The 27,402-nt window shown below is 40.0% G+C and overlaps 1 protein-coding gene across 1 annotated transcript; it reads left to right on the top strand.

Annotated features, from left to right (window-relative positions):
• The first annotated feature begins 121 nt into the window (after nucleotides 1–121).
• fhip1aa (FHF complex subunit HOOK interacting protein 1Aa) lies at nucleotides 122–27,146 on the top strand. Its single transcript, XM_063883492.1, is given in 14 exon segments — nucleotides 122–364; nucleotides 9,906–9,971; nucleotides 12,043–12,263; nucleotides 16,113–16,793; nucleotides 18,179–18,337; nucleotides 18,463–18,549; nucleotides 19,487–19,654; nucleotides 20,576–20,655; nucleotides 20,840–21,042; nucleotides 21,742–22,633; nucleotides 22,635–22,735; nucleotides 22,827–23,005; nucleotides 23,410–23,530; nucleotides 24,581–27,146. Coding segments are annotated over 12 exon segments (2,997 nt in total). The 5' UTR covers nucleotides 122–364; nucleotides 9,906–9,971; nucleotides 12,043–12,155; the 3' UTR covers nucleotides 24,799–27,146.
• The last annotated feature ends 256 nt before the right edge of the window (nucleotides 27,147–27,402 follow it).

Below are 27,402 nucleotides of genomic sequence, written 5' to 3' on the forward strand. Positions count from 1 at the left end.
ATTTTACACGTGCATAGGAGCCATGTATAATTTATTTCTCATGCAGAAAACTAACCCGTAAGAAACGCTCCTCTGTATGTGGGCCAGTTGTAGCTCAGAGGGAGGAGCGTCTACGAGGATTAGTGCAGCTTCACCTATGTGTGTATCTGTGTGTGCCGCGGACCAGGTTAAGTAGCTTGGTTACACGTATAATACCACCGTGTCCGGTTATGAAACAGGCAAATTAAGGAGCTGTAACCAGGAGCAACTCCGTTTTTTTTCTTTTACTGAGAGGACATACCGAGTGTGTTTGAGGTTAAACCTGCTTTTCGACGCGGCTCACACTGCTGTGTTGTTACCGTCCAACCGGAGGATCCGACCTTCGGTAAGACAGAAAGAAAACCCGAAGCACAACTCATTCTAAATCTGGTTTACAGCCTGTTATGCTTTTCTCACCTGTTAAAATGTAACCTGACAGTGGCATTTCTGCTGTTGTTGGACCATGTGTGTTTTCTTTGACAGTTGTGTGTGATTGACATGTGCGGGTGGGAGGAAGGGTTCGGTTTCTTTAGGGGCAACCAGATGTCTGTGCTGGGTTTACTGTGGCAATTACCAGTAAAGAAATACTGGATTATTAGGTTTTTTTGCATCCTTGTAAGGTAAAATAAGTTAAAAACTAAACTCCACCGCGTTTCTTCACTGTTGTGTCCTCACCATAGAGACAAAGTAGACCCACCCAATCTCTAATCATAGCTCAGCATTACTGCAGCCTCAGTCACATTTTAATTACATGTTTTTAAATGGATCTGGTTTCAAAATATTGCAGAAACTTGCAATGTGTCCAAAAATATTGCATCCACGTGTTGTTGTTGTTGTTGTTATGAGCCCCCTGGCAAAGTCATTTGACAGATACTGATAGAGGAAGTCTGCAGCCTATACCTGTCCTGATTCGCCTTTCAGGCTCCTGATGAGCTTTGAACTTAGATATCCTTCGTGAGGGAGGAGAAATGGAGGTGGTGTAGAGTTACCAGCAAACAGCATTAATGTTTCATGGCTAGCCTTCTTGTGTCCGTGGCATTCCTTTACAGGTGCTCTCTTCCCACATGCTAAATCAATGTGATCCACAGCCAGCTGATGTAAACTGAACCAGTTTCTAGACTCACCACTCAAAAGTGTTGTTGATGTTGTTGTAGTGCATTTTTCTCTCTCTCTGTTGAGAAACAGTCGGAGGAGCTACTTTGTATGTGTGTGATTTATTACTCAGCTGCAGGGAGGTTATTTTTCCACCCTCTTTGTTTGTGTGTTTGCAAGTTGGCAAGAGACTTCAAGCCTCTTAGCAGATGTTACAGGTTTTCTTGTTGGGTTGAAACAAACAATCATCTTCAATATTAAATAATGTTTTTCATTTTGGAGTTCATCATTTTGTCTACAACTAGTGACAACTGCCAACGTGACCTGTTCAAATAGTTTATTTTGTACAGTAAACAGTCCAAAACCTAAATATATTAAGTGTGCTTTCATATGAGACAATGAAACACCATTTAAGAAGTTGGAACCAGAGTGTTATCTTAATTTTTGCATTAAAAATGACACACAAACAACCAAAGGAGTAATGTTTTATCACACAATAGACTAATCAATTACTTGACTAATTGTTTAAAATCTATACATTTTGTTAATAAGATTTTTCACAATACAAAAGAAGCCTTTAAAATTAGCCCTTAACACAACTGTATGAAACCAACCTACCGTTATAGTCCATGATTGCTTCTTATTGGTATTGAGTACATTTTGGAAGGATAACTTTCACCCAGTTTGTCATGAAAGAGGATTCAATTACACACAATCACATGATTTATATGGAGGTCTATGTTGGTAATGGTCAGTATCACATCACCCTAACCTATGTGTCTGAATACTCCATATTTTAGTCACATGATAACAACTGGACAATCTCTATCTCCTATTCTGTTAAACTGTCCAAAAATGTGGCTGCTCTGGACCTAACAATCTTGTGGATGCTTTTTAAAGCCCAATATCACACTGCCAGTAGTTTTGTTTCCTATGCTTTACACTTCGTTAATGCCATCATTAAAGAATTTGAAGAGTTGAGGTTTTAATGATGGTAGGGACGAAGTTCATGGTGATTTGAATGTGTGTTTTTTTACAAACATGCATTTATTCAGAAGAATTTTGTATAGAAGTTATTCTGATGCTGTCTAAATGTAGTCCCTCCTGTTTCCAGAGAATACAGCAACAAAGTACATCTCTACAAATTGAGCTCCTTCTCATAAGGTCGTCCTAAACATGAGTAGGTTTTGGACATGCAGCACAGAATGCAACTGAAGTTCAAGTTTTATGTTACAAGTTTCTGAGGAATGAGAGGAATGTGCAGCTAATCAGCCATCTGTATGATTAGTAGTGATGTTAAGAGGGGACTCAAATGTTTATAAAGTGAGAAATCGGTTTGGCTTACATGAGTTTACAGACTTGAAACCAAGACATTCACAAGCAGGAGTCCTTGAGTCGCCATTAAAGCATGCTAGACTGTGAATAACGGCCATACCTGTATACGTGACATATAGGTTCAATTCTCAAGTTAGGGATCCGATTCGCTTGGACCTGCTTGTTGCTGCCTATAGGACTACTTCACATGATGTTACTGATTATTTACAGTGCTTTTGAATCGAAATACCCTCCGTTTTAAAAACATCTTAAGCAATAGAAAAGTGTTTGTGATTTCTCCCAAAATTATGTCAAAAGGACAGTTTTTTGTGTGAAAGAAGGGGAACAGGTGCTGCAGTCACCAAAACACCAGTTTTATGTGTGTGTGTGTGTGTGTGTGTGTGTGTGTGTGTGTGTGTGTGTGTGTGTGTGTGTGTGTGTGTGTGTGTGTGTGTGTGTGTGTGTGTGTGTGTGTGTGTGTGTGTGTGTGTGTGTGAGAACCTGTTTCCCCTTTATCCAACCACGTTCACAGCCAGCTCAGCTTTGTCCCGTGTTTGGGATTAGTCCAACCTTTCCCGTTTATGTCCAGAAACTGCACAGCATGAAAGCTACGTGATCTGGCAGTATTTATATTACAGGGCTCATATAATAGTAAGGCGTCATTACCTTTTTAATAGAATAGTACATTTCATTTTGGTAAATTTTATGTGAGAAGGCTGATACCATTCTCATGCCTGTGTTGGTAGCAAGAAAATGTGTCTGGGAGGTGTTTAGCATAGTTTAGCAATTAGGATAAACACTTGGTGCTCGGAGAAACAGCTAGCCTACGCTCTGGGGATTAATAAAGTCATCTAAGGCCCATCTTACAATTTAAAAGCTTGGAAATGCATATATTGTATCTACTGTTTTAATATCTAAACATACTCATGCAAAAACATGTTGTAGGTTTATGGGTGAGTCTGTGCTGTTACTATTTCTTGGCGCACAAATGCAGTGACTTCCTAGAATCTTTGTCATCAATAAGGTTAATATTTGTTACACCTTGGACAGCCAGGCTAGCTGTTCTCCTCTTGCTTCTTAGCCTGAGCTATGTTAAGCTAACAAGGTTATGACTTTAGCGCCATACAAAACAAACAGACCTCAGAGTGGTGTTTTGTTTTCTTTCAAAGGACATATTGGCCCAGTTGTTTGTGTTCCAGTTTAGTACAAAGAAATACCCTCTTTCCCCCGGCAAACTCTGCTGTGTCTTTCAAAAAAAGCCTTTCTTTAGAGTGAAAAATTAGAAATAGTAACTAAACCAGGTTGAACTCAGTGAGAGAATGACGTGGATTGAAGGTTCAAAATGTTTATGCAGCTGGTATTTTGTTGTCTTTTTCCTGCAAGCCAGTCACTGATATAAAGTAAAACATTGTGTTGCATAAGGTGTAGGAGCCATCAGCATTAGTTTGCATCTCCTTTGCCTTGAAAATGTTAGTCATCATATAGGAGAGGTGTGCAGCCAACTGAAGACTAAAGTAAACATTCCCCTCTTCTTAACTCAACTTGTTTCAAAGGTAACAAAAGGTCTGAAAAAGTGTAAGAATCAGCGCTTAGAAAAACAGGTTCACTAGTTATGCACACCCAAGCAAATATTTAACACCAATGTGGCCAACAGGCATTTTGATATGCAATTTATTCCCTTTAAAACAAACTCCAGTTTTTGAGATAGCTGTGTATCATGGCTTTTATGAAAGGACTCAAAAACCCTCTTTTAATCCAGTTGACTGATTGCTTGACAGCAGTGCTGAGGTTAACTCTCATCCTCTCATGGATAAACATCTCTGAACTTCAGACAGGCCGATGCTTCCAGTCCACATTCAAATATGGTTGCTGTTGTGTTTTTATCAGCATGTTTTACGTGATGCAAACGATCTAGAGGAAGCAGCAGGAGCAGAGATAGCATATGCCCACACTAAACACATTCTTATCACTGACAGACGCCTATTGTCGTGTGGGGATGGGCTGAATACCAACATGAAACCATGAATGATGTCACCGACCAGCCCACATTGTGTAATTACAATGTGGTAATTTAGCCTGTGAGGGTCACAAGGAAATGTGTTATGATCTGTGGTATCAGAAACCCTTTTTCAACATTTTGGTTCTAATATTTTGTGAGGATTAGAATTATAGGAAAATATATTTGCATTCTAAGATTACAGATTATGAATGTTAGGTGGGACGCATCCAAGTTTCCCCACTCAATATCCTGTTACAGTAATATGACACATTCAGGTGACCTTTCAAATGTTTCCCCTAGTCAAATGTTCAAGTTATGTTTCCCTGGGTCAGTTTTGTTGAAGTCAACAACCTACCCAAACCCTCAAGACTTTCTTGAATTTAGATTTTTAGATATTCAGCATGCATTCAAAACGTCAATCTCACTTTGTTGTTGTGCTGTGAAGATAGCCCTTAGCTACCACTCACTTACAGTACAGTATTCCTGGGAATAGGGATGGCCCCCTGTTGGGCTTTTGCCATTGACACTCGTGCTGGAAAGGAGATTTGACATTTTATGAATTAAAAACAAAAGAATCACTTGGTTGCTTGTCAAAAAGGCTCATTCAGAAAGTTCAAAGAGACTGTGAGTTATTTTCTGCATTCCTTCACAGTTTTATCCATGGTTACACCTCAGTCCTTAGGCGGTGAAAAAAATCCTTACACACCTACTGTATATACCCATAAGCTACAATACATGCAGTGACTCATGCATACAGGTTAGTTATGGCGTTCCACTTAGCCGGCAGTGTCAGGGAGCAGGTTAACATGTCTCTGTCTGCAGTAAAAAGTCCCTCTCACCACTCTAGACTGTTCAGCAGAGATGCAGCATGGGAAATTAACCTCATGTCTTTGATCGTAACAATGGGGCTGAGGGTGCTTTTATCCTCTCTTTGCTTCTTTTTTATCTACTTTGAGCTCACTTTTTGCAAAGGTTTGTTTTCCGTTCTGGGTGTTTGATACTTCTGTTAACTCCTCCTCTTCTCCCAGCTTCAGAAAGCACCTGCGATGTGTGAATCGCTTTTCATGATCACTGAGCAGTATTTTACACCCAGCCTGTTTCTGAAACCAGTTTAGAGATGAATTCAACAGCCAACACCCAGCCTTCATGTGCATGTGAAAATTCACAGTCATGCAGCATGGAGCAACACTGTTCTGCTTAGTAATCACATTCTCATCAAAATTCAGCACCTGTTTGGCATGTTTTATGTGGGGATACACCATGTGATATATGATGACGACAAAAAAAGATCGTCAGAGACTTCTTTTAACAATTGTATGCATTTTTCTTTAAATGTTGTCCTCCATCCACTTATTTGTTTTATTTAAAGTTGTTTTGCACACATTAAAATAATAAGACATCCTTTAACCAGATAGACAAGTGTAGTAATAATATACATAATACAAAAATAATTGTTGTTTTAATTCTTCAGTTAAAGTGACATTTAAAAGTAAAATGACGGCCGATGGATGTCTGATCATTTAGGATATCCATTTTAAATTTGTATTGGATATCTTAAATGACCAGACATTGTTTGCTCTGATCATGACTCAATGTGTCCTGCTAAAGATATATGATCTAACACCGTGGTAGCTCAAGGGAAAAATGGAGACAGAGATAAGGAAATAAATTGCCTTTTTCCTTCCTGCTGTGTTGATGGTTGGACGAGGCTAACTATAAATTACAAGATCAGGCACTATCTGTCCTCTCAATGACTTCACCTGTAGCCCTTAAATATTTCATCAGCTGCTATCACTTTAATGGGCCCGTCTGTCAGCGGGTTGCCGGTATCTGCCACTGGGCCACTGTAAATTATAGTATAAGGTTGGATCAAATAAATGAAACCCCAAAACACTGACTTTTCTTTTGTTTGCTGGAGGGCTGGAAACTCTTCCGCCCTTACACAACACAACAAACATTGACCAAAGTGCTTTACAAAAAAAAACACAGGTACAGATAACAGAATATAAATCAATTAACAAAGGTTTATGATACCTTGATTCAAACACAGAAACGATATTGCTCACACATGTCTTTATGTGAATAATTAATAGGATAACGAAAAGAGAAGAATCATTTTAGAAAGGTTTTAAAGGAATCAATGGAAGAGGGAGATCTAATTGTTTGAAAAATACTCCAGAGTTTAGAGCCAACAACTGAAATGATGATTACCCTTCTATAAATGTAAAATAAATGTCGTATAAGGAACTAGTTTTGTATATGTTCTCTCTGACTGTTTGCTAATCAAATTTCCACGACTGATGTTTTAAACTCCTGTTTAGCAAGTAAGATGATCTCTATTCTGAGTAAAGGGTGTGTCCTTTCTCTGAGTTATTTGTACAGACCACGCCTGTGTGTATGAAAACTGGGATGGCACAAAGCTGACAATACCAGAAACCAGATTTAAAAAAAAGGCAAAATCCCCCTGGATGCATTTCTTTTTCTCTTTTTACACTGTGATTGCTCCTTTCAGCCTCTGGCTTTAGAAACCTACTTTTATTCTCGGGATGGAAAAACACTGAGGTGCGACACAATAGCCGATCCTATGTTCTCACATTGTCATCGTGTTTACCTTGGGGAGTGAGGAGAGGAGAGCCTGTTGCTCTTTATGCAACACCACTTGGAAAACCATTCAATGAAATGAATTACATTTATGGGCCACAGCTCTGTGTGTAGTGATGTGAAATAAGTACTTTAACTGATGCAGTAATTGGAACTGGCAACGCAGGAAGGCATGACATGTTTCACTAAAAATGGATGCTTGTAACACTTCACTCTATTATCTCATTTCGTGATCATATGGAGAGGTCCCAACACTTATTTTGTGTTAATCTGGAGGAGTTCAGATGTAGCAGTCCCCAAAATGTATATAAAGAAACCAGGCCAAGCTTTAATTTATGGTGCATTGTATCTACAAAACACAACTCTTTAATTTGCCTTTATTATAGTTTGTTGTTTTATTGTTATTTAATATTCCTTAGTGAAACATTCATGTCTTAATGTGAGCATAAATACTTTAATGTGGGAATTTAAATGTCGATGTGGGTGTGTTTGTGTAACTCAAATACTAATGAAAATAGCAGTAAAAAGACTGTCTTTAAAACTGTTGAAGTGATCAAATACATGGCTTGTTATAACGTAAGTCACAGCCCAGTTAAGTCAAAAGAGGAGTATATTCAGTGCATTTAAGCTTTTTGTTTAGTTAAATAACATGGCAACAATATGCCTTCTCTAATTTCATGTTAAAAAACAAGTTATTTCTACCTGATTTTGATTGGTAATGAACCTGCTTTCCTCTAATCACTCATTGTGTCCTAAAAAACTATAAAAAACAACAGTTTCTCTTAGATTTTTTCAAAAGTGTTGGTTCTGGGATACTGTTTGTGACATTTGGTAAACATTTTCCACGCTGCATCGTCTCCGTTTCAAACCTTTCAGATCTGTGTTCATTTTGAAAACCTACATTGTTAATGCAAATTCTTCCAATTTCTATTCGAGTGTGACTCATATGTGACTCATAAATTTCTCTTACTGGGATTATAGTTATGCACCATAATATGAAGCAATATTTACTTTTTGAAAAGCATCATGGAGGTAAACCCTGATTCTGATTTGATGGTAGATATTAATTCATAGTCTTCAACATAGCATAAGTTTAGGAAATAATTATCGCAGTGTCACTGAAAAGAATGTTTATTAGAACGGGCAATCTGTGTTCCTGAAAAGTGTTAAATTGTGACATCTAAATGTATTCTCATGCTGGAAACGAATACAGTACATGGCTGTATCTGCATTGAGGGAAATCCCGTGCTGATTTTGTTTCTGCTGTCTTGATCGTGTCTCTACCTGTTGATAAGTGGAAGCGACAAATATATGCAATTACGAAATTGCCATAATTGGAACATTGGAAATGATCAAATTAGGGCGTGTGTTTCATTTCGACTGCAACACCGGCTGTTTGAGACCTTAAACACAAATGTAGACTCACACAACACTCCATCACCATGTCAACATTCTGATCTCAAATATTTAACTCTACAATGTACACACACACAATAACATACACACACGCACTCAACATTTATATTTTTAACAACCTATATTTAAGTGCTCGTCCCATACTTGCACCACAGCATTTGAGGTTATTTTGAGCAAGTAGAGCAGTGACTTCTCCCTCTGTGTGACAGCATGTACTTTAAATGAGAGCAAGATGTAGGTCATGACTTTCATGAATAGCACTTCACAAAATTAGTTGGAAAAAGCTAATTTTCTTCCTTAAATCAAGTGGTAGATCTTTTCTTGATCTGGAGAATTGGTCGAGAATTTCCTATTTAGTAAAATAAGATGCTGGCACTCAGCCTCTGTTTTTGGTAAATCCAAGTCTCATTTTGCTTATAGTTTAATACTGAATGATTTGAGGAGGAAGGCTCTTGTTGTCATTGTTGTCTGAGGGGAGCTTTTCACTGGTTAGATAATGCTAATCTTGGAGCATAATAATCATAATAATTTGTCTATTAAATATCAGAAAATACAGAAAACATCCATACCAGTTTCTCTAACTCGCACGATTAACTACTTTCAATAAAACAATTGATTATCAGTGGTGTTTCAATTAGCCGATTAAAGTTAAATGTGTCCTTAAAATGGCAGATATTTTTAGAAGTTCCTGTAAATTGTAATGTGTGGTTTCTATACAGTGCTGCTTGAGGGAATCTGCATCGAGAGGCGCAAACCCAGCATGAATAACGAAATGAGTGTGTGATGACTCTGTTTAACACACTCACCCACACACACATATCCATCTGTCTCCCTCTCACTCTGTTTACACGACATCACACTTTCATGAAAGATTGCATTGTTTCCAAGAAACCCACATTTTTAGATTGTTATGGACCAAAACATCTACTGCAGAGAGGTTCTGTGGTCAATGGGTTTTGTAAATATGATTCATAAAATGTTTTAAGTTTTGAAGCTGCTGCATAAAATGATATGAGTCTCACAGTGGCTTGGTGTAATGTTGGGGAGAAAGGGGCCTCCCACACTCGAGTAGGATGCCAATTACCATGACAAGACTAATTGGAAGTGCCAATAGTGTAGTTCTCTCATACTGAGGGAACATGATGATGAGATATTGATGGTAAATTTCTACAGCATGCCATGCGACACAATTGTTTTCTATGCATTTTTGAAAACTTTGATTCTGTAATTTTACTTGTACCTTCTCCTTTTCTGTGAACTTTCTCTCTAACCATGTTTTTCCTTTTATGCTCCCTCCCCCTCCCGCTCTTTCCTCCCTCCTTCATCGAACCTCCTCCCTCTCCATCTCCGTCCAAGTGGCTTTCGGAGAAGTTTACTCACTTCCCAACATGCCCTGCCTCTCACACGGACACTCACTTCCTGCTCCTCTTTGACATCTCTCTCTTATTTTTGTGTGTGACAACAGGACCAGTCAAGAATGAGGTCCTCGTCTGCTTAGCGCCACAATCCTGTTAAAGATGGTTTATCAGAGGTAAGAAAGCACACACACACACACACACACACACACACACACACACACACACACACACACACACACACACACACACACACACACACACACACACACACACACACACACAGTCAGACACAACCTCCACGCTGCCTTTACATTCCTTGTCAGGAATCCAACAAGCCGGCACCTCTCCTCTAACTGGAAGCAGATGGTGAAAGTTTGACTGTGTGTTCCTTGTTATGCCTGCACTCAGTGCTTGGTGGGGATGTTTCTGTGGTACTCTCGCACAATTGAATTCAAAAGAAGAAGATGAACTGTGATTGGTTTAGAGGCACATTTAGGGGCAGGAGCTAAAGGCTATACTTTGGTGTTGTGGCATGCAGCTGCTGCTTGTCTTACAGTTGATCCCCTGTGGAGTTAACATGATCCTACATTGTGTTGTGTGTGAGGGTTTAACTTTGTCCCGGTGTCGTGTCTTTTTCTGCCACGCTAGCGGTATGGCTCCAGGGTTGTTGTTTGGATCATTTGGTCCAGAGCTTTTGGCCATAATTATAAATCCATTGGGTGGATGTAGATTACATTTCACAAGTTCCCCTGAAGATGAGGACTACTGATTTTTTTGTGATTCCATGACCTTTACTCTAGTTGTTGTCTATAGGCTGGGTTGCAATACAATTTGGGGATGAATCGTGGTAGTGGTTCCCTACGTCTTCCTCTACCTCTTCCTCTACCACCACCAGCAAACACAACGTTCTCACGTATTCAGTAAAACATATTTATTGTCTTTTCCTTTAGTGCCATCACCGGGGTTTTGACAAATTAAACATTTATTTGTCAATCCTTTGATTAACCTTATATCTTTGTAACTATCTATTTGATAATTGTTCATTTTTTAAGTTATGTTTCTTACAAAATGGCAGGAATTTTATTTTTTGTACCTTTTAAAAAAAAAAAAAAAGTGTATTTCCTGCTTTTCTTAGTTCATGTTAAATTGAATATATTTTGATGATTAATCCAGAAAAGGTTGATAAATTAATCAATAATGAAAACAATCTGCATTTGCCGCCCAAATGTTAAATGTAAGCTGAAAACACCACAGTGGCAGAGTACAGCCTCGCAAAGCTCATAGCATGGGTGTACAGTCTTAATCTTGTTGGAGTAATTGTGTGTAAGATCCTTTTGAACCTGACTGTGATTTTCAGATACATGTGACATAATTTGAAATTGTAATGAAGGTCGTCACAAACATTCACTGTCTGCACGCAGAGGAAACTCAGACAGATAAGGCAAATCCTGACCTCCTTCCTGTTGGAGTGCAGGCGTGTCATGGAAACATTGTACAGTATTACAGCAGAGAACTGGATTTATCCTTAAAGTTTTTCTCTCATAATTGAAAAAAACACTCAACTCTTTCTGTTCCCTGTAGTTAAAAAAATAAACAGCTCTCTTGTTTAGCAGAGTCACTCTTTCCAGTAATGTCCTTTCCAAGGAAACCAACAAATGAGTTCCTTTCTGAGGGAAAAAAGTGGTCAACTTCCAAATTTCCACGCTGCCAATGTGAGTGTTGGAACAGATCTACAAAGCTGCCCTCAGGCTATTTTCAACTGCAAGTAATATATATTTTTTCAAAACAAGCAAGCAATGTGAGCAAGGCAGCCCTCACTTGCCTCAATAAGTTGTCTTTTCCCCCCTAGCTCCCCTCTTGAGTTGTTCACACCCACTCGCTGTTCGCCTTCTGATGTCAAAAAATGTTTTTGTAATGAGAGTGATGTCAGAGTAGCTGCAGGAATCCACTTTGGGCGTCTGAGGTAGTCCAAAAGCAATTTGACAGCTCAGTCCGAAGTCCAGAGAGCGGCAGGCAACTCTGTGAGCCAAAGTCAAGCGAGCTGTGTGTCTCCTCTATGGAGTCATCTGACAGCGCCTGTTATTGTTCTCTTTCCTGCATGCCTGTCATAGCTGCTGTCTAGCCATGCAGAGGGAGAGAAATGCACTGCAGTCATATCAGTGCATCTGTGCTGCTATTCAATGAAGCAATTTTTCTGCTCTGTGTATAATAACATCTGCTTGTGTTTTTTCTTTGCCTCCCCAGGTCCTCAGTGATTATGCTTCCCTTCGTGGTTATGCTTGCACGCAGTAAGCTGTCAGGAATGTCCTCCCTCTCCTGCCTCTGACATGGTTTAACCCGCGTGTGATCCGGTCACCATGATGGCCTCCATGGTTGCCAATGGGAATCGAGATGGGCAGGCTCTGGTCCTGAAGGGGGTGGATCCAGAGACCTGCATGATTGTGTTCAAGAACCACTGGGCTCAGGTAAATGCCAGCTCTAAATCAAGAGCCTATATACTTAAAGGATTAGTTTGACAGGAAATACACGGCTCCCAGTTAAATGAGAAGGTCAACACCACTCTCATAAGCTCTGCACATGTGCATTAAACAACACAGATATGTTCCCTCAAGTTCTGTACTGAAGTCTGAGGTTATTGTGCTTTACTTGGGTATTTACATTTTGTACAGCTTTTAGTTTTTACTCCCTTTCATTCCAACATTTCAGAGGGAGATATTGTACTTTTACTCCAAGATTTTAAAAACTGGGATGTTGCATGTGCTGTAACCATTTGTCTACTAAGGCGCTCCTTATTTTACTGTTCATGTTTACATGCTTCATGCTCAAAACTTGCTTTATTTTTCTCATACTGCCTGTGCTGCAGCCCTTGTGAAAAATGAAATAAAAACACAGTGAAAATCATCTCAATTTAGCTGTGAGCGCCACCAAAAGTTAGACCCCACACTGACGACCCCACACTGACAACCACTTATGTCAACATAAAGGCAGCTGACACTTGGTTACCAACACTCTTTACTAACCCATCAGTGCCTGGCTGTCCTTCTGTGTATCATTTGTTCCTCTCAGCGTGGGAGGAGCAGGTCTCTCAGGCTGCCAGGATCCACAGGGGTGAAAAGGGACACACTCTGCTGCTGCAGAGAGCCAGGAGTCTGAGGCCGTCGGCTTCACACTGCCAATACTCCCCTGACCATAACCACACTGCAGTTTAGTGTTGCTGCACTAGAGTCAGTTTCTACTGTCAGAGGGGAAGAAATAAAGTAGAATTTGTGTTAGACGCAAGATGGCTGTTTTCACACGTGCATAAAAGTCAGATTTTGTAATATCACAACTTGCAAATTGGACCACAAAATGTGGATATAGAAACCTTCAGTGCACAAAAACCTGAGAATGTACTTCTATGTGAAGAAGGAGGCATTTTGTGTTCAGTAGTTAAACTTTTGCAATGAAGGATAATTGCATATTCATAAATCATGGATTTGTCAGAGAGGGAGAAAGAGTAGTTGTGAGTTTTCAACACAGTACTTTTAAAAAAACATACTGAATGAGACACATCATTATTTAGAACAGATTTTGACTTCAAAAATGTTTGGAGTGGGACTTAGATTTTTTTCTTATGAGTAATTGGCACAATTGTTTAGAATATTTTCAAGATCTATCATTTTAGTTGGTCCCTTGTGTTTTCGGCTGTATATTACATTCCATTGTTTATTGAGGATTTCACATTAGTCTGATAAATTGAGCTTGGAGTTTTATTATCGATCTTGGAAATCGTAAAGTAAGTATTTTCCAGTAAGTGGGCTTTATGCTCAGAATTCTTTTGTCAAACCAGTTTTATAAGTTCTTGGAAAAGATTAACTTCTCCACCGACATGCCTTGTGTTGATGTATCTGTTAAGACTTATTGTTGAATTCAGATTGGGATTGGAGTACCGTGTTGTAAGTGAGCCTTTTGTTTTGAATACAAGTGTGTTATAGTAGGTTGCCAGGTTTAGCAGGCTTGGCAGAACAGTGCGGATAGACTTGGCAGCGAACATGATGGTAGAGTTACATTGCATTTTGTTTTCGACTCCTGCATAAAGTCCTGTCTGGGGTCCGTCATTCTTCTTACGTTTTCATAGGCATATTCCTTCACTAGTCCCAGCATGACTGTGAGCATACAAAATGAGAACTCCCTGTGCCAGATTATTAAAGCTTGTTTTGCTTTAGGCAAACTGGCAGCACAATTTCACTCCTGCAGAGTCTTATTTCCATGCTTAGCTAATCTGCAGCCCGATAAGAGTGCTCTTGACTTTGGTTTCAGTTCGGAAAACCTTAAAATCCGAGTAACGTGTTGTAAGTATTGATGACCTTTTCCTTCTGTAAAAAGCTCTGCTGCACTGGAAGATACGGTTTATGTTCATTTGCTGTGTTATCTGCTGCACTGCAGGCCTCACGCAGCGCTATGTGTCTGTTGTGACAATCACGGTGATCGCTCTGTTGCTGTGGCTGCAGAATATCCCTAACTAGAGACAGTGAAGGGCCATAATGACAAGGAACACGCTGACAATACTTCAGTGTCTGAACCTCAATAAACCTGTAACTGTGACGTGTGCAGTTTATGTGGAAACACCCCCATCCAGTGTACATTTGAGAAAATCTGGAGTTTGGTAACAATAACATTTCTGTCATTATCTGTCACCTGAAACAAAAGTTCAGATGTTAAAGGTCAAACTAGTGTCAATAATAATGCATAAAATATGAGTCAAAACACTTATCTGGGGCCTAAGCTTTATGGGTGGACTGATGTTTAACTCAAACAGCTTCACGTATTTGACTGTAGTCTATGTACAAATACAAAAGTTCTTTAAATCGTTAACACTGAAGTACTTTTACGACTATTAGGAGAAGTTCAAGCATCATTGCGACATAATTATTGCTTTTTGAGTTTAAGATTCTTCTGATGTAGTTTAATTTTCACTTCACTGGGCGTATTTTTTAACCTCTATTTATTCAGGGAAGTCTCACTGAGAGCTGTGCTTTTGCTTCAAAGAGATTCACAGATTTACACGCACTTGTACACACCCTGTCTGATCTGTTTGGGCATTGCTTGAGGGCACCGCTCTGAGTGGGGAACGTTAAAGTAAGCCTTTACTCTCTAGCAGCTGAGATGACTAGATCTGAATCACATTGTTCAATTCTAACACCTTTTTGAAGCAGCTTTTATTTCTAAAGGTCATATCCCTGCAGGAGAAATGTTATTCTGACCCATAGAAGCAAGACATCATCAATCACACTTAAGTCTGCGTCATAGTTTAACAGACCTTAACCTGGTCTGAAACTGACCTTCAGAGTGTCATTATTAATCTGACCCCATACGTCATACCTGATTTTTCAAACCTGAGCCCTTCCTGTCACTGCAGTCATGGCCGCAGAGTCTGATCAGGTCCGCCCCCCTTGAGCTTGAGCATTATAAACTCTGCTCTCTTGTTTCCATCGGCCTTGCTCTCGTGTGCTCAGCCAGTTATTGTCATGGCAGCAGTGGCAGGCCAGAGACACTGGCTCCATTATTGTTACTCTGGTTTCTACGCAGCCGAAACACAAGGGAGGGGCTGGATACACAAAGGACTGTTTCACTCTGTGCCACCAATCTGAGTTTATCTGCACTGTGCTGCGGCTCTGTTTACACCCCATCATTGTTGATAATTAACCTGCCAGAGAGAAGAGAATGATGTTACCTGTGCAGACAATATCTGTACAAATACTGCTTCGTAAGAAGGAAAACTTACTTGCACCATAGGTCAGGACTCCACAGTATAGCTACATTTGCTTTACATTACGCGAGTGGTAAAGGTTACAATCCTCTTTGTCAACATAAATGGAAACCGATTCTGTGCTTTTTGCGCTTTTTAAATCCCAGTGATCAATTCGCGTCTTCCTTGGATTTAGTTGATTGAGTTCTTGTCAGTCTTCACTACCTTTTCTTTCAAATGTTGGCTGTCAGTGTATATCAGTGTGTAGCATTGCTAAATTAGCAGAATTTCTCATGTTTTTAACTATTTAAGGTGAGCCAACAAAAGAAATGGGCGTATTTCAAACTGAATTGTTTGTGTTTTATAAGGAAAAACCGTTATACATATACTGTATATTAAACAAAGAATTCAAGTCAAAATCACTTTTTTTTTTTACCAATTCTGTGTCCATTATTTAAAAACGTTCACCAAAATCAGCCTTATCTCTTACTGCTTTATTTTAAAGTCTAATTATAACAGCAATGGCTATGATATATCAAAATGTGTTCAGTAAATATGAATATATTCCTCTTCTCTCTTACTTTAGGTGGTGAAGATCCTAGAGAAGCATGACCCCCTGCGCAGCAGCTCCACCCTGCACCCCCTGAGTGTCATCAACCTCAGCGGTGGCTCTGGTGGTACCTCTCGTTTCGGCCCCATCCCTGGAGACGAAGCGAATGCGGTGCAGAACTATGTGGAGCACATGCTGTTCCTGCTGATGGAGGAGGACAGTGGGCAGGCCGGCGCCATGGGCCCCATCCTGGAGTTTGTGGTGATGGAAAACGTGATGGAGCGTCTGTTCGTGTGGAGCCTGCGCAGAGAGTTCACAGACGACATGAAGCTGGAGCAGCTGAAGATGTACGAGATGCTGGTGGGCCAGGCGCAGCAGCCCCTGCTGCATCACAAACCCATCCTGCGGCCCCTCATGATGCTGCTGTCCTCCTGCTCGGGCACCGCCGCCCCGCAGGTGGAGGCCGAGCTGGTGCTGCTACTCAACCAGCTCTGCTGCGTGCTGGCAAAGGACCCTTCGATTCTGGAGCTGTTTTTCCACACCAGCGAGGATCAGGGAGCCACAAACTTTCTCATCTTCTCCCTGCTCATCCCTTTCATCCACCGGGAGGGGACGGTGGGCCAGCAGGCCAGAGACGCTCTCCTGCTCATCATGTCATTGTCTGCTGAGAACGAGCGAGTGGCCAAACACGTTGCAGAGAATACATACTTCTGTCCGGTCAGTCCCAACAGAGGAATTACCTTCTGATTATTCTCTTGCTTTCTTTCACTTGGTAGTTTTACATGCCTCTGAATCTCCTCGGAGTCAGTCTTTCTGCTCTTAATTTCCCACACTAACATCACCTTTTTGTATGAGAAATTTTTTAACAATTATCTGCCAGTCTCTCTAAAAACCCAGACTTTGTTTTTTACCGTGACCATCATAATCATTCAAACAATTGCAGATGAATTCATGAAGCCAATTCAAACAAGGTTAAACCATCACGGTGAATGTAACACATGTCTGGCATTCATAAGATTATGGCACGGTTGCGAGTTAATCTCATGTAAATAATGCCTTTTAGCCACAGCTGCAGACATTGCATCGAGAAAGCTTTTGATAGAATGCCAATTTAACAACTGGAGTCTGAATTTAATTGGTTCCACTGGCAGCTCCAAAGATAATCCTATAGAGGATGTATACATCAATGCAACATTAATGATACACTCAAGTTGAATAACAATGCAGGGTTGTTGTTTGAAATCTTACCCTATAAATACTTGAAATGACATCTCTAACAATAAAGAGAAGTCATATTAATACTGAGTGTTTGTTATATGGAACGCTTTCTGACTTTAATGCATTCATTAGTGATATAATTACCATATCATTATGCTTATACAACTAAAGTTATAGGCAGTAAAACTCTTTGCTGCTTAAATATTTATAGAGCTGACCTGTAGGAGGTATAAATCTTTATGTATGCTGTCGTGCCGCGTGAGGAGGAGGAACAGGCTATTACGTAGTCTGCTGCAGTGCATCCGCATTACATTATCCAAATGGAAAGGAAGAAATGATTTACAAAAGTGTTGTGCATTGTAGTGAGCAATAAAACACTGTTATAAATCTTTTGTGTGAAGCTGAAACGTACACTGACAGTTAAATATATTTATTTTACGCTACAGACTGCCTCATGAATGTTAATGAAGCCCATTATATTCTATCTGTATTCACTTTATGAGTATTGTTCATTAGACTTTATGTATGTCATATGATGCTAGGTTTAACGCACAGTCTGTTTCTTTGGATAATAACGTTGTCGCCTTATTAAAATTAAAATTATATTTTCAACACTTGAAGACACACACAAATGTATCCCCCCCAGTAATTTTCCTGAAAATGTAGACATTTTCCATGTATTTTCTAAAAGGTTTAAGATCTTTTTTGGCCCTTCTTGGCAATAAGTTGAGAGATCTTTCAGCCACTGAGAGAAGGATTTTCTATGTTCCATCCAAAAGACAGATATCGTTCATGTAGCTTGAAAGGGGGAGAAAAACGCCAAGTGTTTTCTCGCTGTAATTTATCCTTGGAGTAACATCGTATTTGTCTCTCTGCCTTCTCAGGTGCTTGCCACAGGGCTGAGCGGCCTCTATTCGTCTCTGCCCACCAAGCTGGAGGTTCCCAGTGAAGAGTGGCACTGCCTGCACAAAGAGGACTGGCTGCAGATGCCGTCCCTCGTCCAGTTCCTCAACTCTCTGGAGTTCTGCAACGCTGTCATTCAGGTAAAAACATGTGACGAGGCCGCACACACACGAAGCTGTGCCATATGAAAAATGTATTTACATGTGTTGAATGGCTGCCACCTTCTACCTGAATGCACTATTGACTGCCATGTGACCGTTCCCAGGTGGCCCACCCTGATATCAGAAACCAGCTGGTTAGCTACATCTACAACGGATTCCTCGTGCCAGTGCTAGCTCCAGCTCTGCACAAGGTCAGTATTGTCCCTGTCACCTTTATGCAGTGCCTCTCGCTTTACATCTATGCTTCTCAGTAACCTAACCTATTGTTGTGGCAACCAACAAAGCCATATAACACATTTCAAAATACAATATATGTGCCTGTAAGAGACATAAATACAAAGAAAACCAATATATTACGGCCCTATAAGACTGTATTAGATGGATACGTCACTGTACACTAAGATTAGCATGTATATTATATGTATGTATTATATATACTGTATATATTAATGTATGTTATGTAAATATTCTCAGTTAATGTCCTGGAACTTGTAGAATATGATCATGAGGCATTAAGAGATCTATAATGGCTAAAAAAGAGCCAATAGGCTACTAATATGCACGCTAATCAAGCAATCCTATATGAGAGCAGTATTAAGACTCTAATCTCTCTCTAGGGACAGAATTCAGTAGAGAACATTGCCTAACTTCCTTGAGAAAAAGAAATCCATTCCTAATGGAGCTTAACTCAATGGTCTCATTTGTAACTAAAAGGGCCCACTGAAGCGCAGACCTCCGCCAATATTTGTTTCGAAAAATAATGCTTGTTTATGCCCGGTTCTCTCCAAAATGGGATGGATTCTTCCTTTGCCCCTGCTACAAACTCCCACCAAGTTCTATGAATTTGTCCTAGGAGTTTTTCCGTAATCCTGCTGACAAGCTAACAAAAACAAATAAACACAAAACTTCATGGTGGAGGTAAACATACTTGTTCAGCTTCATTTTATATATGCAGAGTGGATGAAAACGGTAGTCTAAAGTCACATTTCTACAAGCATACTCGCATGTGACAACAGCATTTTGCTTTATACTGTCAACATTTTAAACAAAGTTTCTATGGCATGGTTTTTTATTTGTGACTCACTAACACACAGTGACTCTGACTCAATGATTCCTCCCTCTATGAAGCTGACCCTGGAGGAGGTGATGACAACCACAGCGTACCTCGACCTCTTCCTGAGGGCCGTGTCTGAGCCGGCCCTGCTGCAGACCTTCCTCTCCTTCATCCTCCTCCATCAACACGAGAGCGTCCACATCCTGGATACTCTGGTCAGCCGTGTCAACACACCCTACCAGGTACAGGAGGAGGATTGTGGACAACAATCCTTAAAAACACCCATACACACAGGGACACACTCACTCATACGCTCTGCACTCAAATACTGCATGGCTCATGTTTAATAACTCCAGAAAACGACCCCAGAGGCACTTGAGCAAACTTTTAAATGTCAGCACCAAAGCTGGCAGATTGTTACCATGGTGATGCTCAGTTGCAGTCACTATCTTTTTTAGCAAAGCAACTGATATTAGCAGCATTACAAGAAGAAGTGGTGTTGGAACATCTTGTTAAAATGATTAAAGGGAATTCATAATGGGTTCTTTACACTGCTGTTTGGCTGTGTAAATGACTTGGGGAGTTCCCTCCAGTGTTGGCTAGCTTTGACACACCTGAAACTCACTGAAAAAATAACCATGAGCTAAATTAAATATTGACTAACATGCAAATATTCACCATTTCTGCTTTTTACCCATTTTCTTTTACCTTTGATGTTCAATACATTCAAAGGAAGTCATGCTCTTCATGCTGCTGCTTTAGACTGTGACTGAAGGAAGAAATAACACAAGCATATTTTTCATTCTAAACTATGCTCTTAACCCTCATTCTTCCTTAGGCTAATCAAAGCAAAAATAAACAAATATCTATTTTCTAATAGCAGCAGCAGCAGCAGCAGCATTATGCCCACTTTTTTTTGTTATTCCATACTCCCCACTCCATGCCCTTGTCAACCTCAGTTAACAAACATTGCAGAACGAAACATAGTAAAATAAAAATGGGGAGAAAATTCAAAATATTACATATACAAAGATATAATAAAGAAAAATGCAAAACATTCTGTGATTGTTCATTAATTTTGCTTTGAAAGTGAATCAATTGATTGATTAGTTATCGATGTTGTTGTGCTGGGTTTCATTGTATCTCTCCGTTCGTCTCTGCAGTTGGGCACCGTGTCCCTGGCACTTTTCCGCACTCTCATTGGCTTATACTGTGAAGACGTGATGCTGCAGCTCGTATTGAGGTGAGTGGCAAACATGCAGACCAACTCCAGTTATGAAGCATGGAACATCTAATTGGTTACGATGAGATGAGCTTTCACTCTCTACCTCCCACCGAGCAGACTCGTGTTACCATCTGTCTGCTCACCCCTCCTACTGCCACCCGTTGGTTTTCCTTACAGGATCTGTTCCCATCTGCCTCCCCAGGTACCTGATCCCCTGTAATCACATGATGTTGAGTCAGAGACGTGTTGTGGGGGAGAGAGACTGCTACTCCGTGTCTGCAGCCAAGATCCTGGCATTAACACCGTCCTGCTGCTCTCCAGATCACAGCCCCCCGCCTCTCCGGCAGCTGGACTCCATCCTCTTTTCAAAGGGTGGAGAGACCCCAAACAACAAGAGCGCCACGGGTGAGAAGGACGAGACATTAAGGAAGAAATGTGATGGATTCATTACCGCTTGGATTACATTTTTGCTTAATTTGACATCTTTTTAATGGCTTTTGATATCTGGGAACAGGAACACATTTAAATAATGAAGTCAGATAACACAAGATCATACAGGTTGGGCCAATATGTTTTATAAATTATCCAACAAACTTTATCTCAGCCAAGGAGGCCATATTTTCGGCTTGGTTTGTTTGTCTGAAGGATTATGATAAAACTTCTCAAATTTCCATGAAACTTGTATAAAGGTGTAGCAGGGGCTAAGAAGTAACCGAATAAATGTAATGATAAACTAGAATTAAAATTGGGCCATAATTATCCTTGGACATGGACTAGTTGGACAGTTAATTATTATCGTAGCTGAAATTGGAAAGCAAAGTTGATGAAATGATTTGATTAAATAACCATGTTGCTGTTGCTGAAACCCCCAAAAGTATATAAAAAATGTTTTTATTAAAATACGATGCAAGGTATTTATCTAAGACATGAACTTATGACAGAAGGATTGTGAGTATTTTATCAAATAGTGAGATCTCCTGCTGTTTACATCACTTTACCCCCTGTAGCTACATGTCAAACTCATTAGTTCTGCTCCCTGTGAGCGCTACGCTGAGGTGCCGCACGTCAGCTCTTATCAACATTTCCTATCTGTTTATCTTCCAGAGGAAAATGAGAGTTTCTTAGGAGAGGATGATGGCTCTGGTAACTCCTGCACCATCGGCTCTGAAGTCTACCTGGATGTCAGTTATCTTCATTACCTCTACGACGCCCGACTGAGCATCAGCAGCTGCATACAGGCCTGCCGGGTTTGGTCAGCGCTGTACGACGGCGAGGATCCCCCTCCTGAGAAATACCAGCCTGGCGTCCTGGAGGAGCCGGGGCTGAAGAGTCGGCAAACTCAGATGGCTCTCAGGAAAGTTCCACAGTTGATCGCTCCCCGCCCTCGACCCAGCCTGCCGCAGAATACAGAGCTGGCCTCCATCACCCAAATGGAGTTGGAGTGGGATGATAGCTATGATGCGTGCCCAGTGCAGACCAATGAGGCTCCTGTGGAGAGTGAGCCTGCACAGGAGCCTCCTGATGAGCTCCCACAGCACATCCGGGAGATGAGGAAAACAGCCACCATGTTGGTAAAAGGCTCATATATTGAGGAAAATGAATTTGAGGACGATGTGAGGGTTTATGATCTTGTTGCCAAGAAAGACACTAGAGAGGTTGAGCACATAAAGCCCAAACGCAATGATTCTGAATCAGAAGAAAGCCAACCAGATTCAGCTGAGGCTCCTCTGAAAAACGGACTAAGTGTTTCACTTCCAACTTCAGTGATGGGTGATATGAACAGCTTGGACACAAAGGCCAAAGGTCAGATGGATTGTAATTCTAACCCTCAAAACACCACATCTGCCGAGCCCAGTGATGACCTTTTGGCTCAGTACGAGGAGCTCATCCGTACGTTGGATACTGAAGCAGCGAGAAAACAGGTCAAACCTGATGCACAGTTAAAGAAGCCTATCACACCTGCAGAGGAGGAAGAGGAGGAAGAAATGGATTTCACCCTTCTCTGCTGAGACACCAGAGACAGAGAAACTGCATTCACCATTTGGGGTTCAGCTTGGTGGCGGAAGTGGGGGTAGAAACCAGTCAGCACCTTTTACTGGTAAGGGGAATTTTTGATTACCAGCAGTCCTGTAACTTACCAATCATTGGGACAGCACAATTAAAATATTGTTTGATTATTCTCCCTGCAGGTCCATTTGTCAGTGTGTTGTTGTCTCGTCTGGAGAACATGCTGTCTAACTCGCTTCACGTCAACTTGCTTCTGACGGGCATCCTGGCGCAGTTGGCTACCTACCCCCAGCCTCTGCTGCGCTCCTTCCTCCTCAACACCAACTTAGTTTTTCAGCCGACTGTTCGCTCTCTCTACCAGGTAAACCAAATGATTTGTGAGTGAGCCTTTTATTTTTTTCTCCTTCCCCTGAGGCTTGTGTGTCATCACCTTGACAAAAGGAAGAAAAACTATTTAATTGATTTGTGTTTTGTTGTTACACTGAAAGATGTTGAAACATGCAGTAAACCTTCAGTAAGTTAAATTTAAAAAGGAATAAAATGAATTTCTTGAGTGCAGTTTTGTAGTCCTTCTAGAGTGAGATGAAGTACAGACGGCTTCCTTTATTCTTCCTGTTTTTTTCATTTACAGCTGAACAAGAGAGCCTTGATTAGCACAATCAGGCTGCTTGTTGTAATTAATTTCGCCTTAATTACATCAGTGTAAATACTGCAGATGTGTGAATGTAAAGTAATAGTCGGGCTATTCTCTGTGTTTCCCCTCAGGTTCTTGCCACTGTAAAGAACCAGATAGAACAGCAGGCTGCCTCCAGGAAAGACTTCCCAGAGCTGATTACTACTGCCCAACACTGGCTGCTGGCCAGAGAGACTTCATACATGGCAGCAGGTGACAGCACACCCACATCTATAATTTATCTATAGTTTCTATGCTAGCTATTGTTGGAATCTGTTTTTCCACATAGATATATAGGTTTACATGAATATTTATTCAATGATAATTGAAATTTCACGTGGGGCTTTCTCTGGTACTTAAAGTGCTGAAATTTAACAGAACAGTTTGATGTTCTGGGAAATATGCATATAAGCTTTGTTGCTGAGCATGAGCATGAAAAGATTGAAACTACTGTGTCTGAATGGGGAAATGAGGCAAATGTTAGCAGTTGGTTAGCTTAAATTAGCTTAGGAAAACAAAAAGAAAACTGTTCTTTTTACACATGTTTTTACATAGAGGAAACAAACATGATAATGTGTTTGTCAATGACCTTTAGCGGGGACTGTACACCGATTGTTTTTAACCATTGGGTCAGCAGCATTTAACTTTTCCAGTCTTAATGCAAAGCTACGCTAACTAGCCAGTTGTAGCTTCAGAGCTCAATTCCCAAAATGTGTTACTGTTGACTTTTTAAGATTATAATCACAGATGTTTGAGTTTTTTTGACAAACATAATTGGACTTTAGCTATCAATTTGAAATACATTTTTAGTTACTTTGAGGGATATTTTGCTGTAGGCTACAGGATAACACTCTGCAGTGATGTTAATCCTCAATCTAACTTGCTGTCGAAAATTGGTCGAGTTCAAACAACATTTGCATTCATTATCTGCTGTTTTTGCAGAACCTGTTTGGGAATCAGAATAAATTCTTCTTGATTTTGTATAGATATGTCTCTTTTCACTAAGGCACCCTGGAGTGTAAGGCCTGTATTGAACCAGCCTTCCTTTGGTTTCAGAGTTGTACTCGTGATAAAAAAGACCATGTCAGAAGTATGTTTGCAGAAGGATAATTTAAAGGGAATTTTTCAGTTGGTTTAACGGGGATGGGCTCCTTTCTTGTTTTATTTTTTCTTCAAAAACTTAAGATCTTACAGTCCTGCTGATATGTATTAAGAAATACTTTGCTAATAATTTATAACACTTTTAAATCCTCATGTTTTCAGATAGCAGCAGCAGCAGCAGCAGCAGCAGCAGCAGCAGGCACTCCACCCACAGCGAGGCAGCAAGGATGTTGAAGAGTTCGCCACCACCAAAACCCAAAGCCATCTCTCTGGATCGGACAGAGGTTTTTGCTACCGTCCTCTTTACGGAGTTCCTCAAAGAACTGGCTGCCATTGCACAAGAGCACTCCATCTTATCCTACATTCCTATGGAAGAGTAATCGTGTCCAGTTTGACTCTGAAAGACTGCAAAGGACTCTTTAATAATGGGTTTCTGCTTGTTGTGTCCTTCTCAAGCAGTACTTGTTGAAGAAACTTCTCAGATCCAGTGATTTTTATTACATCTATTTAAAATATCTATATTTTTCGAAGCAAAGATAATCAATTTCTTATCCTTTTTATTTGACCATTTCTGGTTTTGTAAGGGTCTTTTTGGCCACCAATAGGGAGGGCTTATATTGACCTGTTTACTGAAGCCTGCACCAGCCCATTATGCTGATAGGAGAGCGCTTCCACCAAGTCCACCAACCAAAGACTGTAGAGAGATTATTTTAACAAAAACAGCCCATATTTTAACTCTAAATATCTTCCTGAATGTCTTCTCTAACACAGCTAGATGTCTGGTGCTCACTTTGGTTCTGTTGAATACTCAGGTGGCCTTCCTGGAAAGTTGTTGCCTCTTTGCCATAGGTCTACAAACACACCTGAGCACACATAGAGCCTCTGTCACTTTCAGAGGGCAAGCCTTTGAATTAACAGCATAAACATGTAACTTAAAGATACACTGTTGTATCTGAACAGCAGCAGGATCATCGCAAAGAATCGAAACTTTATTCTTATGCCACTGTTACGTTACTACAATTTTTGGGGCAAAACAGGTGGGTCCCTTTAATACTTGTGGGTGTTTTCACAAAATGTCTGTGGGTTAAATGCATATTTGTTTGGTGTTTTTCTGTAAAGTCATGACGGTACCTCAGGAGTTTCTTAATGCATGTTCTGTTCTCTCAGTTCTTAAACAGCCTTTTGGTGAAGCAATTTTCCTACAATGCACTAGTAACTCGCATGTTCTCCAGACACAAGCACCAAAACCAGGATTTGTCGTTCTATATTTAATTTGCCTTACTTTAGTGATGGTTTATAATGTAAATATTTGTAAGAAAAGAAATTGTAATGACACAAAACACTATGCAAATCAATGATATTGTAGGAATAATTAATTTGGGATATTTCCACAATGGTAAGGGGTATTTAAGAGTTTGTTTTGCCACAAGATTATGGTAGATATACTTGTTATAGTTTGTCGTTATCTTCTATTTGGGGTTTATGTAGGGTGTTGTAGTTGTGATAAATCTCAAATATTTCTGTTGGGAGAGATGTAGTTCTGCATCGGTTGAAAACATATCACATTGTAACAGTCACAGAGGGCAAACTGTTTGTAAATCGCCTTTATTTTAGTCCAGGTATTACACGTGTTTGTTAAAATTGGAATATACAAGAGATATATTTTGTTACAAAGCATGCCTCGGCTGTCTTAATGAATTACCCAGGACAGAAATACTTGTATACTTATAGTGCCTAAATTATGATTTTAGTTCTCTATATTGCCTGATTTTGAATGGATTTACACAGGAATGAGGTTTGTTACTTGAAGCTGTCTGTTGTCTAAGTATAAAGGAATAGTGACGGAAGAAGTGCACAAAATATTGTTCTGTCTCATATTATCGATGACCACGTTGCGTTTGTTTTAAACTTAAAAAATACGATTCCATCTTTTCAGAACTTTATATAAGGATGCAGTAACAGGGTGACATTAACCTGGTAAATTGAATTTCTTGGAAGATAATTTGTTTAAAGTTTACTTCAATCTTGGATTTCTATATAGAAAAAAAAGTGAGAACTTTTAGATGGTTTATTTCATGGCAGACTTTTTTTTCATTTTAAACATTTAGACTCCGAGACAATGGGCTGCTCCTAAAATATACAAACTATAAATGTGCTTTTGTACTCTCCTACCCTACTGTAGGTCTGGCTCATAATATGATGAATTTGATTTAACTTGAGTTTTTAATTTGGATTCTTTGTTTTTGTTCCTTTTTAAATCCATTCACCTTCTACTACATGCAAAGCAGGCAAACGTTTATGTATTGAAATCTTTCTTCACATATTTTTGTTTTTAAAAAATGGCTTAGCATAGTATTTTTGTGTCAAAGCCATTTTCAGATTTGCTAGTGAATAAGTATTTCTCTCTGGGAAAAGAATGTTGCTGAGCACTTTATCAGCCTTTTCATACTACACTCTGACACCTCAACCTGCACAGATCCATTCAGTATGTGTAACGTACCCAGCACAGAATTACAATGACTGTTTTACAGCATTGTAGAAAGGTGAGATAATACACCAGGTTTGAGTCTGAGTAGGTTCTTATTCCAAAGATTGATCCCTACTGACACCATTTGGCCTCAAGATTTCTGTCTTAATGTGATCAGGTTGCTGTTTTTGGCTGAAGTTTGAGACACAAAAGCATGCCTCTTTTAATAAAAGTCAACTTCTGGTAAAGAAACAGAATGTACGTTATGTGTTGACGATTCCCTAACACTCTTTAAACATAAACATGCAATGTTTTTTAACAGCTATTTTAGCCAACAGGTTTTAAAATATACCTTCTTTCTTTCCAGCAGAGGTGGTTTGTTGCTTTTTGTACTGTAGACAATAATGTCTTCTTTTAATTGCCTGCCACAGAGAAAGAGAGACTTAGTTTAAAAATAGGTCTTGTTCTTAGGTGAACACATGAACTTCTTCGTTCATGTGCAGTAACTATGGACTAG

Source organism: Eleginops maclovinus, chromosome 5 (assembly GCF_036324505.1).
Source record: "Eleginops maclovinus isolate JMC-PN-2008 ecotype Puerto Natales chromosome 5, JC_Emac_rtc_rv5, whole genome shotgun sequence".
Lineage (NCBI taxonomy): Eukaryota > Metazoa > Chordata > Actinopteri > Perciformes > Eleginopidae > Eleginops > Eleginops maclovinus.